Raw genomic sequence first — 13,111 nt, forward strand, 5'->3', positions numbered from 1 at the left:
TACACTGAGGCCTCAGCAATTTTAATCAATGCACGCTCCAAGTTATATGGTGTTTTTTTCCAAGCCTGCTGACAAGGGGGCAAAGAGAGAAATTGCCCCAGGGCGCAGTGATCGAAAGGGGCCCGGAGCTTCCAGCCACCACCGCTTCTCCTGAAGCAGCTGGAGCTGGCCACTTTGAATTCTGGGTTAGCTCTAAGAGCTGGAGGTGTGTCACGGTATGGGCAGTGCTAAGGGCTGACTGTCCACAGGTCCACACCCTTCCACCTGAAGCCCCGCCCCTTCAGGGGCTACACAGCTATCTCCCCCCCGCCCCCCCGGTGCCCTAGGGCCCACAGCATCTGTCCGCCCTGCTGGTGTTTTCATTTATTTACCTATGTACCAGAGACCATGCCCGTAACATATCTCTTCGCAGAATCCATATCACACGACTTTTCCTGGTTTTGAAACGCTATGTTTCACAAAGAAAAACTATTCCAGTGATGGACGGGAGGTCAAAATCCTAAAACAGTCAAATTCAGAGGAACCAATAAGGTGGTCTCCTCAAGAGCAAAACTCTTGGACACTATCCTTCACCACTATGGAATTCCCCTCCTTTACAAAGAGGGCAGCATTGCCTAACTCAAATATTTACGAGAGAACAGATGAGTAACCTTCAGATATCCTCCCCAAACACATGGTCCAACTCATCCACTTCATCCTCACCCATTACATTTGTACATTCAACCACACACACCTTGTCCAAACCCTGGGAACCAAACCATGGCTCCCCAGTATGCCAACCTCTTCATGGGCCACCTTGAGGAATGCATCCCAAACCAATGATATAATTGACACCCACCAATGATAGTTTCTTGCTGTAGACAAACAACTAAAACTCCCTTATAAGTTTCCACCACAACTTCAAGAACCACCACTTATCGGTGAAGCTCCCCAAAACACTCCCACATTAGCACTAAGTTCCTGGGCAGCGTGATCAGCCTTAACAACAGAACCTTACAACCAACCAGGGTTCGACAAATAATGCAATCTACTCACCTGTGGCGAGTAGAATGCAACACGGAAGAGCGGCTGGCGAGCGGGGCTCGCCGCGGTTCGGCAAGCCCTGCAAACAACTATACACAAGAAACCTCCAGATCACCACACCTATCCGGACAGAGATCATAACCACACCAAGAGAATTGTTACCCCAACCCTGCACTCCTTATGTAGTCAAAGCTCCCCAGAAACATAAACCAGGAGTTGCAATACTGGGATCTAAGAGTCAACTGAGGCCTATAGAGCAGGCTGGTTTTCAGTTTTCCATGTGCTCCAGGGGGTAGCAGAGTTAGTCTGTTACAGAAAAAATAACAAATGGTCTGGTAGACTAACAAAACATGTAGATGGTGTCATGAGCTTTCGTGGGCACAGCCCACTTCTTCAGATGACCGGAGTTACAAGTTTTCCATGTGGGATGATGCAATTACTCTCCATTTTCTTTTAATTTACTGTAAACAAATGATGTTGAGGCTTATGCTTTATGGTCCCAATCTTGCAAACACTTAGAGGCACGTAGTCCACGGATGAGATCGCTAAAAGCGCACGACGATAAGCTTGTGTTTAAGTGTTGGAAGGATCAAAGCCTAAGCAAGCTAGGAGTCACTAAAAGTCAGGTCATCATTTTAATCATAAATTGAAAGCTTTAAATAAATTGAAGAGACCACATTCTTAAATTGTGCTCCAGGATATTTGTTATTATTTATTTCGTGATGCTGCACTAATTGATGACCACTAAAAACAACCAGGCCTGGTTTCCATCGCAACATCAAGAACCACCACTTGCCTGACACCAAACCAATTAAGTAGCCCCACAGCCCCAAACCCAGAGCCTGCCCCCCCACTTGAAGAGCCTACAGGATGTGGGGAGTGGCGGGGGAGGTGGAGGAGGGGGCAGTACCCAGAGCCTGGCCTCTCCCCAGACAGCTTACAAGTCATGGGGAGACTGCTGGAGGGGGGCAGCCCTCAGAGCCTCGCCCCCCCAAAAGCCTACAGGCCACAGGGGAGCCTCTGGAGACCAAGGGCAGCCACCGGAGCCACACTCCCCCAGACAGCCTGAAGGCCACAGCAGGCCACTGGACAAAGGCAACTGGAGGGGGGCAGTCCCCAGAGCCTAGACTCCCCCCCCCCAGTCTACAGGCACGGGGTGGCCCTGAAGGCCGGGGGCAGCCCACAGAGCCTGGCCAGCTTCCCAGAGCACCTCTCCAAAACAGGCTGCAGGATGGAGGAGGGTACTGGAGGCCAGGGGTAGCCCCTGAAGCACCACCCCGCCTTGACCTGCTGCAGGGCAGGGGGTCAGTTGGAGGCCAGGGCCAGCCCACAGATCCCAACCCCCACCTGACAAGCACACAGACCCGGATCCTCTCCTACTCCTGAGAGGAGCCGCCCTCTGGGCAGCGCACCCATGGGTCCTCAGGAGGGGTTGCTATCCGGGGAGCATTACCACAGTCCCCTGGGAGGAACCGCCACTGGAGCTGCACCATCCTCACCACCACAGGCAGCTCCTCCCCCTCCACTTCCCAATCCCCTATCCTGAGCCCCTTGCTCTGAATCGTGCACCCCCCACCAGCATGAACTTCTGCACACACACCTCCAACCTCCTTCCCCCCACCCTGAGGCCCCTACCCCCTGCCTTGAGCCCTCCACACTTCCCAAACCTCCACCCTACGCCACCCATCCTCTGCCTCTCTGTACCCCAAACCCTCACTCCAGCCTTCATTTTCCTTCATTTTTTAAAAAAAACACAATCATTGAAATATGGCATGTAAATTTGTCATTTATTTGGGAAAAAAAAAAAAGACTTCAGTTAAAGACCTGAGCTACGCTGGGTACATCTGCTAGCAACACAATAAGCTTTCAGCGAACTGAGAAAATTATGATGCAATTAAACTACAAATGCAGCTGCTGCTTCTAGTACTTAGCATGTGGCTTTACACTTGTGTACATAATGCATGAAATGTCAGGTTCTTCCACCCTACCGCTGTGCAGAATGACGAAGTGCTAAACTTCTCCCCAACTGCTCTGTCTCACGTGCACACTTTGGAAGAGGCCTGCATCTATCACAGGACATACACTTGGTTATTTATGAGAAAACTACCCTTGCTTTTTCCATCCCAGGCTCCCAAGAACTGGAACAACTTCTCCTTCCCTGTTTCAAAATTAAAATTCTTGACATTGAAAAGAACACTCGACGTCATTAGATGAATGTCACCAAGGCTGGCATCAGAGAAACCGTGCTGCTTTCCTTTTAACTGGAGGTGGTACCAAAAACACCAGCTACGTGCCAATTACAGAGCCAACCTCTTTCCAAGCTATGTAACTGTCCAAAGCCTGCAGAAAAATGGGTAAGGCCATGTTAAACATTACAACACTGCCAAGCACACTTCCTCTTCTAGAAAGAAACAGGAAGAGGGAAGTTGGTTCTTCAGAAAGCACTGCTCCCCGGTTGGCCTTTCAGACGGATTTCTGATGGGTACCACGTAAAAGGCAATTGGAACTTTTGCCAGTTTTGCACCGTCTCCATTTACTCACAAGTCCATACATTTGGAGGAAAATGAGGTGGAGTATTCTAACAGTACAATCAGGTCCCGGCCTATGAAAGGGATGTAAACGCCTGTTCAACTGATTAAAGGCAGAGAGCAGAGGAACTGGTCCAGCCCAGCTGGACTAGAATGCTCTTCCCCGCCCAGCTGGAGCAGCCCCTGCCTGCATCACTCCCAGGCCGCCATGGCCAGAGGCTGCTCCAGGCGTGCTCACTGCAGACAGAGACTGCTCCGGTTGGGCTAGAGCACCCCTGCCTGCAGCAGGCAGGGAGCTGCTCCAGTCCCCACCGGTTAACTAGAACCAGTAAGGGTGATGCTTACCAGTTAACTGGTTAACCAGTTCACCTTTAACATCCCTAGTCCATGACCGAGGCTTCCATTGCATGCTAGTCACTTAGCTGGAAGCAATCTTCCAGCCGAGCTGAGGAAAAAACCCTTTTCTGCAAGCCCAAGCCGGGAAGTAGCGACATCTGAGTAAATAAAAGTACCAGGCTTCCTGCCCACAGAACTGGGGAGGAGGGTTGCAGCATTTGAGGAACAGCAATCCTCAGCTGCCAGTTAGAGAAGAGGGTTGCGTGGCAGAGGACCAAAAAACTTTGTGGTGAAGGGAGGGGAGGCTGAGCAGAGCAGACCTTGAGCTGCCAGTCAGGGAGGTGACGAATGACCTTGCTGGTGCCATGACATGCAACGCCTGGGGGGCAGAGCCGAGCACTCTCCAAAGAACCTCTGCCGGGCCTCAGCTGGAACATGTTTGTTAGTGCACTGAGCAGGGGTTTGTGGGGAATGGAGAACCAAGAGATGTGGTTTAGGCCGAGGTGGGGAACTTAAAGCCCTGGAGCTGAATGCGGCCCTGGGCGTGCCTGGATCCAACCCCGGAGGCTCAGGGCTCCCTCAGCATTAGAGAGCCGGCATCGGCGCCCCAGCTCCCCATCGCAGGCCTGGAGTGCACAAAATGTATTAGCCAGTGCCCCCTCAGGTTCTGGTGCACGAGGGGAACATGGGGGGCATCTTTCTCCTCCTCAGTTGGAGGCCACGTTCATGAGGGTTTGGTTTGGGGTTTTTTTGCTTTGCTTCTCACTTGTGTGTGGCTTGCAAGAGATTTTTCTGTGGATCAGTGGTCCCCACCCCAAAAAAGATTCCCCAGCCCTGGTTTAGGCTTTTGAGCTACAGTCGGGTAGTTCCAAGATCAGCAGCTGTTTGATTTTCCAGCCAAATTGAAGTACATATTAAAGCTTTGGCCAGGCAGAATTTTAAGAGGGAGAATAAAGCTTCCAAGCTAAAGGTCACAGGCAGAAAGTGGCTATTGTGATTATGTCAGAAAGATAAAACATTATGTGCTTTGCAGAAAGCACGAGCAGCTGTGTCATCCGGACACACTGCTTGTAGCAGAACTGGCTGCCTAAACATGCACAATCACTCTGGTGTTCATGCAAAAGGCATGGAAGCAGCCAGGAAATGTATCACTTTGTCCCCAAGAAGCTCCCATTACTGATTGCTCCAAAAAATGCTCCATGAGAAGATCTTAAAGTTGGCTACCTTGTTGGACCCTTGCTATCAAGCTGTTAAACATGACTTCAGTTGGAGATTTTGAAACACGCTTCCAACCTGCAAGCTAAAGACTGCCTTAATTTGGGAGCAAGCTGTACAGGCAGTCCCCAGGTTACGTACAAGATAGGGACTGTAGGTTTGTTCTTAAGTTGAATTTGTACGTAAGTCGGAATGGTACATATTGTAGGGGAAACTCTAGCCAAACATTTCTCCAGAGCTCAGTTTTATTCTCCCACATCTCACTTCCCTCAGTCCTTTATTCTCAAGCTGAGGTGTCTGCTGAGAAAAGCCGCTCTGCATCTCCCTAGTCTGCTGGGGGGAAGCAGCTAGTGCGGGGTTGCCTCACCCTGTTTGTAAGTAGGGATCCGATGTAAGTCGGATCCATGTAACCCGGGGACTGCCTGTATTTAACATCCATGGAGGGAAATGCTGTACCAAGACAAAATACAGGGTCTTCATTCTTGGAAAAGATTTTCAGAAATACATTTAGAAAGCTAAACTTTATTACTGTGCTTGCTGATGGATCCACTGACAGGTCTGTATCCAAGCCAAGCGTCTGCCTAGATGAGTTGTGTGTAGGATGGAAACCTTGTACTATCTTTGTAAGATAGTACACTAGGAATCTGGGACAGAATACAGTGCCACGCAGGGAAGAAAATACATTTTAGCAGGTACGGATTGAGTCCGAGGAACTTAAACCAAAATTCAAGTTGCACAGTAATGATTGCGGGCTTTTCAAATGTTGTACAGGCCGAGTTTACGTCAGGTGATTATCCTGTGCACTGCACCAATCTCAACAAAGGCTAGTTCTTTCTTTAAGAGCGAGTTTGTTCTGGAATATTTTCCAATTCTACAATTTCAAGTGCCAAATAACAAGCTCTGGCTGATGACATTGATTCTCCTATGAGCTACTATGCACAGTCAACTTTTGGTCAAGCCCCAATACTGACAACAATGGTAAGTCATCATTTGATTCACTCTTATTACGAACAAACCGAAGAAACTAAGTCAAGCCCTGATATAACCCAACTCAGAGGAATCTTTAAGGCCACCAACACAGAAAACGTAAAAATACATCTCTTCATTTTTCAAGGAACGTATGTATCTCTTGTTGAGGTGCAGCACCACAATTAAGTGGGATCCAACAGGAAGCCAAAAATGTAATCTGGTCACGCATTGCATTTGTTTACTTAATTTTAAAATCTATCCAAATGAAGAAACGAAGGAAGCCACACGTCGCAGTAGGGATGTAATAGTGTAGTCAATTAACCGAATAACCAATAAGCAAAAGCTTACAGGTTATTGATATAGACTACAGGCATTTCCCTCCCTCCCTCTTGCCAACAGCCCGGCTCAGTCCTGGCTCACGCCAGGTCCGGAAACTACCCCTGCTGTGACACTGCATTTGAAGTGTATTAGGAGCCGGCAGGCAGGCAAGCCGGCTCAGTTCCAGCTCACGCCGGGTCCGGGAACTCAGACCCCCAACACCAGACAGGGGCTGCAGTCACCTTGCACTCTTGTCTCTTTATCAGAGACAGTAGCACAGGGTGACAGGCAGCCAGTCCACAAGGGGAGCTGGTTTTTAAACTGGCTTCCCTCGTGGACCAGCTCCGGCCTGGCACTCTGTGCTGCTGCCTCTGATACAGAGGCAGCAGTGCAGTGTGGCACAGAGCTCCTTGGGAGTGGGGTCGGAGCACACTGGCTGCCAGCCCCGCCCCCAGGGACTACAGAATAGTCGGCTAACCAATAAGAATTCATGAGGTTACTCGACTATTCAAGTAACCAATATTTAACATCTCAACTTCACAGTCCCCCAGCATGAAGCAGCTGTTTCTACCCCAAAAGAAGTTAGCAGCACACTTAGTTTGTATGTTCCTGAGCAGCACAACAACGGAAGCTTTCGCTCTGCAGTTTGCCTGAGACATATATTTGCATCTTGAAGTCTAAGTCAGCAACTGAATGAAAATGTGCACCAAGTTCACACCTGGTGTAAAGCCTATGCTGTCAACAGCCCTGTAGATGTGTAGTGCATTACAGGTTTTCCAAGAAAAGCCCAAATTCTGAACTGCATAAATTTCTTCTGGACTTCCAAAGACCCTAGATCCTGAAGGAACTCAATACCCCTGAGGAAACAAAGTGAAAGTCTCAAATTTAGCCTCTTTCTCTCTAGGCGAACACTACAGTTGTAGCTAACAATGCCTAGAGACATGACAAGACTCCAAAAGTGTAATCAATGTCTCCTGATAACTAAGGGTCAACACAGCCCTGCTATTAAAAGTCAGTGTGTGTGAATGCTGTTTGTTGGCACTTTTGTTGACAAAATACTTCCATCTCCAACAAGGGGGTTAGGGCAGTGGTGTTCAAACTATGGGTCGCGGACCAGTTCTGGGTCATAGAATGTCAGGCACTGGGTTTCCTTGCTGCAGGGGGATTCAGGGGGAAGCTAAGGCAAACCACCGCCTGTCCTGGCACTGCAGACTGCTCTGCATCTCAGAAGTGGCTGGCAACAGGTCTGGCTTCTAGGTTGAGGGGGAGTGGGGAGGGAGAGAGCACAGGGCTCCGTGCACTGCCCCTGCCCTGAGTACTAGCGCCACACTCCCAGGCTGCATCTACACTAGCAAGATTTTGCGCAAATACTTTTAACGGGAAAGTTTTTCTGTTAAAAGTATTTGTGCAAGAGAGCATCTATACTGGAATGTGCCTTTGCGCAAAAGATTTGCTTTTGCACAAAAGCATCCGTGCCAGTATAGACGCTCTCTTGCGCAAGAAAGCTCCAATGACCATTTTAGCCATCGGGCTTTCTTGCGCAAGAAATTGATGTTACCTGTCTACACTGGCCTCTTGCGCAACTTATCCCTGAGCGGGAGCGTCAGAGTATTTGCGCAAGAAGCACTGATTTCATACAGTAGAACATCAGTGCTCTTGTGCAAATACTCGCGGCCAGTGTAGACAGGCAGCAAGATTTTGCACAAAATCTTGCCAATGTAGACACAGCCCCATTGTCTGGGAAGCTGCTTCTGGGGCACAGCATGGTCTGTGGTGATAGGAGAGGCAGGAAACTGCCTTAGCACCCCTGACTAGGAGCTAGGGATGTAGTCAATAGTGTAGTCAATTAACCAATTAAGCAAAAGCTTATTGGTTAATGCTGTAGACTATGTGCCTTCTTCCCCTTCCCTCCAGTAAATTTTTTAGCAGGCTGGCAAGCAGCCTGGCTAAGTCCTGGCTTGTGCTGGGGGCCGGGACCTACCCCTGCTGCCGCTCTGCATTTAAAATGTATTACGAGCCAGGTGGGTAGGCAGCCCTGCTCAGTTCTGGCTTGCACCAAGTCTGGGAGCTCACACCCCTCCCAGACAGGAGCTGCTGCCACCCTGTGGGGCGACAAGCAGCCGGTACAGAGGCAACAGCGTGGAGTGGCAGGGGGCTCCTCTGGAGTGGGACCTGAGCACATTGGCTGCTGGTCATATTTAACATTCCTACTAGGAGCCACTCAAGGTAAGCCCAAGCCCTGAACCCCTCCCCCCCCCAAACCAAAGCCCCCTCCTTTACCCCAAAGCTCTTATCCTCAGCTCCACACTGGAGCTCACACTCTTTTTCTCTCTCCACAGAATTTGTATCCATCTTTCCTCCTCCTTCACAGGACTCTTTCCCCACTCACCCTATCCAACCCGTTCTTTCTTTATTGTCCTCATACTAAATGTGTCCATGCACCTGATGTAGAACTTGTAGTCTGTCATTTATCATTGCAAATTTACCATCACAAAACACTAAGTTAGGAAACTAAGTTGACAGGCAATAAACACAGAACTGAGAACTGTGAAACTCCCAAGTCATAATCATGGGTCTGATGCTGACATATGCATGGTCTGAGCCAATCAGACACAGAGTCTCAGTTTCCTCATTAGTATCATGGAGGTAACAGCCTCCAGATAGATTACAGGCAGTCCCCGGGTTACGTACAAGATAGGGACTGTAGGTTTGTTCTTAAGTTGAATCTGTATGTAAGTCGGAACTGGCGTCCAGATTCAGCCGCTGCTGAAACTGACCGCCAGTTCTGACTTACATACAGAATCAACTTAAGAACCCCAGGCGTCCCCAAGTCAGCTGCTGCTGAAACTGATCAGCAGCTAATTCCAGGAAGCCGGGGGCAGAGCAACTCTGCCTCGGGCTTCCTGTAGTCAGCCACTGGTCAGTTTCAGCAGCGGCTGACTTGGGGACGCCTGGGGCAGAGCAGCTGGGGTGCTGCTGGGTTGCTCCAGTAGTGCCGCTCCTCGGTACTACTGGACCAACTCAGCAGCACCCCATCTGCTCTGCCCCAGGCGTCCTGATTCAGCCGCTGCTGAAACTGACCAGCAGCGGCTGAATCAGGACGCCTGGGGCAGAGCAGCTGGGGTGCTGCCGGGTTGGTCCAGTAGTGCCCAGAGCGGCGCTGCAGGACCAATCGGCAGCGCCCCAGCTGCTCTGCCCCAGGGTCCAAAACAAAAGCCTGGTCTGCTGGGGGGGGGGGCACACTAGCTGCGCCCCCCCTCCCCCAGCAGACCAGGGACATGGGGAGCAGAGCCGCAGCGGCAGCGGGGTGCCACGCCTCTGAGGCTTTGCTCTGGCAAAGTCTCAGAGGCGCGGGACCCCGCCGTGGCTGCCCCTTCAGTCCCGGTGCCTGTGGTCTGCTGGGGACGGTCCCCAGCAGACCACAGGCACCCGGACTGAAGGGGCAGCAGCGGCGGTTCCCCACGCTTCTGAGGCTTTGCCAGAGCAAAGCCTCAGAAGCGCGGGAACACACCCGGTGCCCCTGGTCTGCTGGAGACGGTCTCCAGCAGACATGGGGCACCGGAGCAGCTTACGAAGGGGGCTTTCTCTCCCCGGAGCTCGCAGGTAGCAATCCGCCACCTCGACCTCCGGGGCGAGAAAGCCTCGTTCGTAAGTGCGGATCCAACGTAAGTCGGATCCGCGTAAGTCGGGGACTGCCTGTACTTTGAGGATTAATTAAGATTTTTAACCTCCAATAAGTCAGAAACTGCTATGAAATACAAAATATTTGAATATGACAGTATTAATCCCCAGTTTATAGTTAACTCTGATCCCCATTTGTGCACCTCATTTTGCAGCTTATTATTATTTTAACATTGCGCAAAACTATACGTGCTAGATGCCATCCAATATGGACAGAAGACATGACCGTACAGAGCTTACAAACTAAAGTAACAAGGCAAACAATTTGGATGACAAGACCACAACCAAGCACAAGAGAAGAGTAGAGAGAGAAGAACAAAGGTAACATCAACAAGGTTATGCGATTACTCAGCACAATGAAGCAAAAATAACAATGAAAAATCAAGTAGGAGAGCAGGGCCCTGATTCTGCAATTGGATCCACACAGGGATGCCCTGAAACCATAGTAGAGCTTTTATGAAGCCAATGGGAACCCTACACAGAGGGAGATGACTCCCACAGAAATCCAGTTACAGACCAGGGCACAATCAGCAGGTTCCTGGTAGGTTGAGTGCCATGCTCAAGTCCTGCTGGGGCCCTTCCTGCCACTTCCCAGACACCCCCAAACTTCTCCCAACTCCCATCCACACTACCCAAGACCCTGCTCCCCTATGCCCACCCCAATCCCCACCAGGCCATCTGTGCCCCCCCCCGTTCCTGTGCCCCATACGCATGCTGACAGCACCTGCCTCCCTCAGCGCCTCTCTCCCGTGTGGCCTCAACCCCCCCCTCCCAACCCCAGACACTCCCACAACTCCAACCCCCAGGGGACACTCACCCCACCCCAGAAACTCCTCCACATTCCCCCAACGCCGGCAGCTCCCACCCCAGAGTCACCAGCAGTGCTCCCCACACCCCCTTACACCCGGGGCTCCCTCCTCAGCCTGGCTCCTCCCCCTGCCTCCTCCCAGGATCCCTCCCCCTCAGGGCCCCCAGCTCCTCCCCTCCCCCACAAAGAGCCCAGCCCCTCCCCCTCAGGGCCCCCAGCTCCTCCCCTCCCCCACAAAGAGCCCAGCCCCTCCCCCTCAGGGCCCCCAGCTCCTCCCCTCCCCCACAAAGAGCCCAGCCCCTCCCCCTCAGGGCCCCCAGCTCCTCCCCTCCCCCACAAAGAGCCCAGCCCCTCCCCCTCAGGGCCCCCAGCTCCTCCCCTCCCCCACAAAGAGCCCAGCCCCTCCCCCTCAGGGCCCCCAGCTCCTCCCCTCCCCCACAAAGAGCCCAGCCCCTCCCCCTCAGGGCCCCCAGCTCCTCCCCTCCCCCACAAAGAGCCCAGCCCCTCCCCCCGGCGCGGCGGGCTCACCTTGTGCGGCGCGGTCCGGCAGCGCAGGGCCTTGAGCCGCTCCCTGCGCCGCAGCGCCGCCTCCTGCAGCCGCCCCACGCCGGGACCCGGGCCCGCGCCGCTCACGGGGGCCGCCATCTTCCCCACGGCCCGGCAGCCACCGCGCGGGGGGACAGGCCCGGCCAATCGAGCGGCCCCGCGGGGCAGGAGGAGCCACGAGCGCATCGATGGAGCCGGGAGGAGGGAGCAGAGGGGGGTGGGGCAGGAGAGTGGGGGAGGGGGAGGGGCGGGGCAGGAGGGTGGGGGAGGGGAGCAGAGGGGGCTGGGGCAGGAGGGTGGGGGAGGGGAGCAGAGGGGGGGGGGAAAGGGAACAGGGGGGGAGGGGGTGGGGGAGGGGAGCAGAGGAGGCTGGGGCAGGAGGGTGGGGGAGGGGAGCAGAGGGGGCTGGGGCAGGAGGGTGGGGGAGGGGAGCAGAGGGGGTGGGGAAGGGGAGCAGAGGGTGGGGGAGGGGAGCAGAGGAGGCTGGGGCAGGAGGGTGGGGGAGGGGAGCAGAGGGGGCTGGGGCAGGAGGGTGGGGGAGGGGAGCAGAGGGGGCTGGGGCTGGGGCAGGAGGGTGGGGGAGGGGAGCAGAGGGGGCTGGGGCTGGGGCAGGAGGGTGGGGGAGGGGAGCAGAGGGGGCTGGGGGAGGGGAGCAGAGGGGGCTGGGGCAGGAGGGTGGGGGAGGGGAGCAGAGGGGGCTGGCGGAGGGGAACAGAAGGGGCTGGGGCAGGAGGGTGGGGGAGGGGAGCAGAGGGGCTAGGGTTACCAGATAGTTTCAACAAAAATACTGCACACACTTGACATGACATCGCAATCTACATCACATCCGATTTAGAAAATACCCGACATTTCTATTTTCTCAATTTGTTTCCCGAACAGAAAGCTCAAATACTGGACTGTCCAGTTCAAAACCGGACACCTGGCAACTGTAAGAGGGGCTGGGGTGAGAGCAGGGTGGGGGAGGGGCTGCGGCAGGAGGGTGAGCAGGGTGGGGGAGGGGATCAGAGGGGCTGGGGCAGGAGGGGTGAGCAGGGGGGGGAGCAGAGGGGCTGGGGCAGGAGGGATGAGCAGGGTGGGGGAGGGGAGCAGAGGGAGTGGGGCAGGAGGGGCGAGCAGGGGGGAGGGGAGCAGAGGTGCTGGGCCAGGAGGGGCGAGCAGGGGGGAGGGGATCAGAGGGGCTGGGGCAGGAGGGGCGAGCAGGGGGGAGGGGAGCAGAGGGGCTGGGGCAGGAGGGGTGAGCAGGGGGGAGGGGAGCAGAGGGGCTGGGGCAGAAGGAGAGAGCAGGGTGGATGGGCCGGGAGGCATGAGTAGGTTGAGGGTGGAGGCTGGAGGAGGGGGTAAAAGGACTGAGAAGGAGGAAGGACCGAGTGGAGAGTGGGAAATGGAAGGGAGGGTAAGAGGAGGTGGCAGGGGAGAGTCGGAGACAGGACAGCACTGTTGCCTTCAGGAGCAGGCCTCCCTGTGATAGTCTGGGCTTGCCAGGCTCCTATCCTGTCTCTCCGTCTCCGTGTGCTGCCTGGGATTCCTGTCACCAAGTAACTCCCCCTGCACCCTAGGTCTCCATCCACAGGAGAAGGATAGTCTGACCCTAGGAATCTGTAACCCTGTACAACAGTTTAGTACAGGCAAAGAAAAGTGTCCCACATTAAACTGATCCAACAGATGCAGGGCAGGAATATAATTGGCT

General features: G+C 53.7%; 1 protein-coding gene across 1 annotated transcript in view; it reads right to left on the bottom strand.

Annotated features, from left to right (window-relative positions):
* CCDC12 (coiled-coil domain containing 12) overlaps window positions 1-11,570 on the bottom strand; it is a 73,781-nt gene extending 62,211 nt beyond the window's left edge. Inside the window, exon 1 of the mRNA XM_075922978.2 lies at window positions 11,407-11,570. Coding sequence (XP_075779093.2) covers window positions 11,407-11,523 — 117 coding nt within the window. The 5' untranslated portion in view covers window positions 11,524-11,570. The remainder of the gene's footprint in view (window positions 1-11,406) is intronic.
* Between the last annotated feature and the right edge of the window lie 1,541 nt (window positions 11,571-13,111).

This window comes from Pelodiscus sinensis, chromosome 2, assembly GCF_052426305.1.
Source record: "Pelodiscus sinensis isolate ZL-2025 chromosome 2, ASM5242630v1, whole genome shotgun sequence".
Classification (NCBI taxonomy): domain Eukaryota; kingdom Metazoa; phylum Chordata; order Testudines; family Trionychidae; genus Pelodiscus; species Pelodiscus sinensis.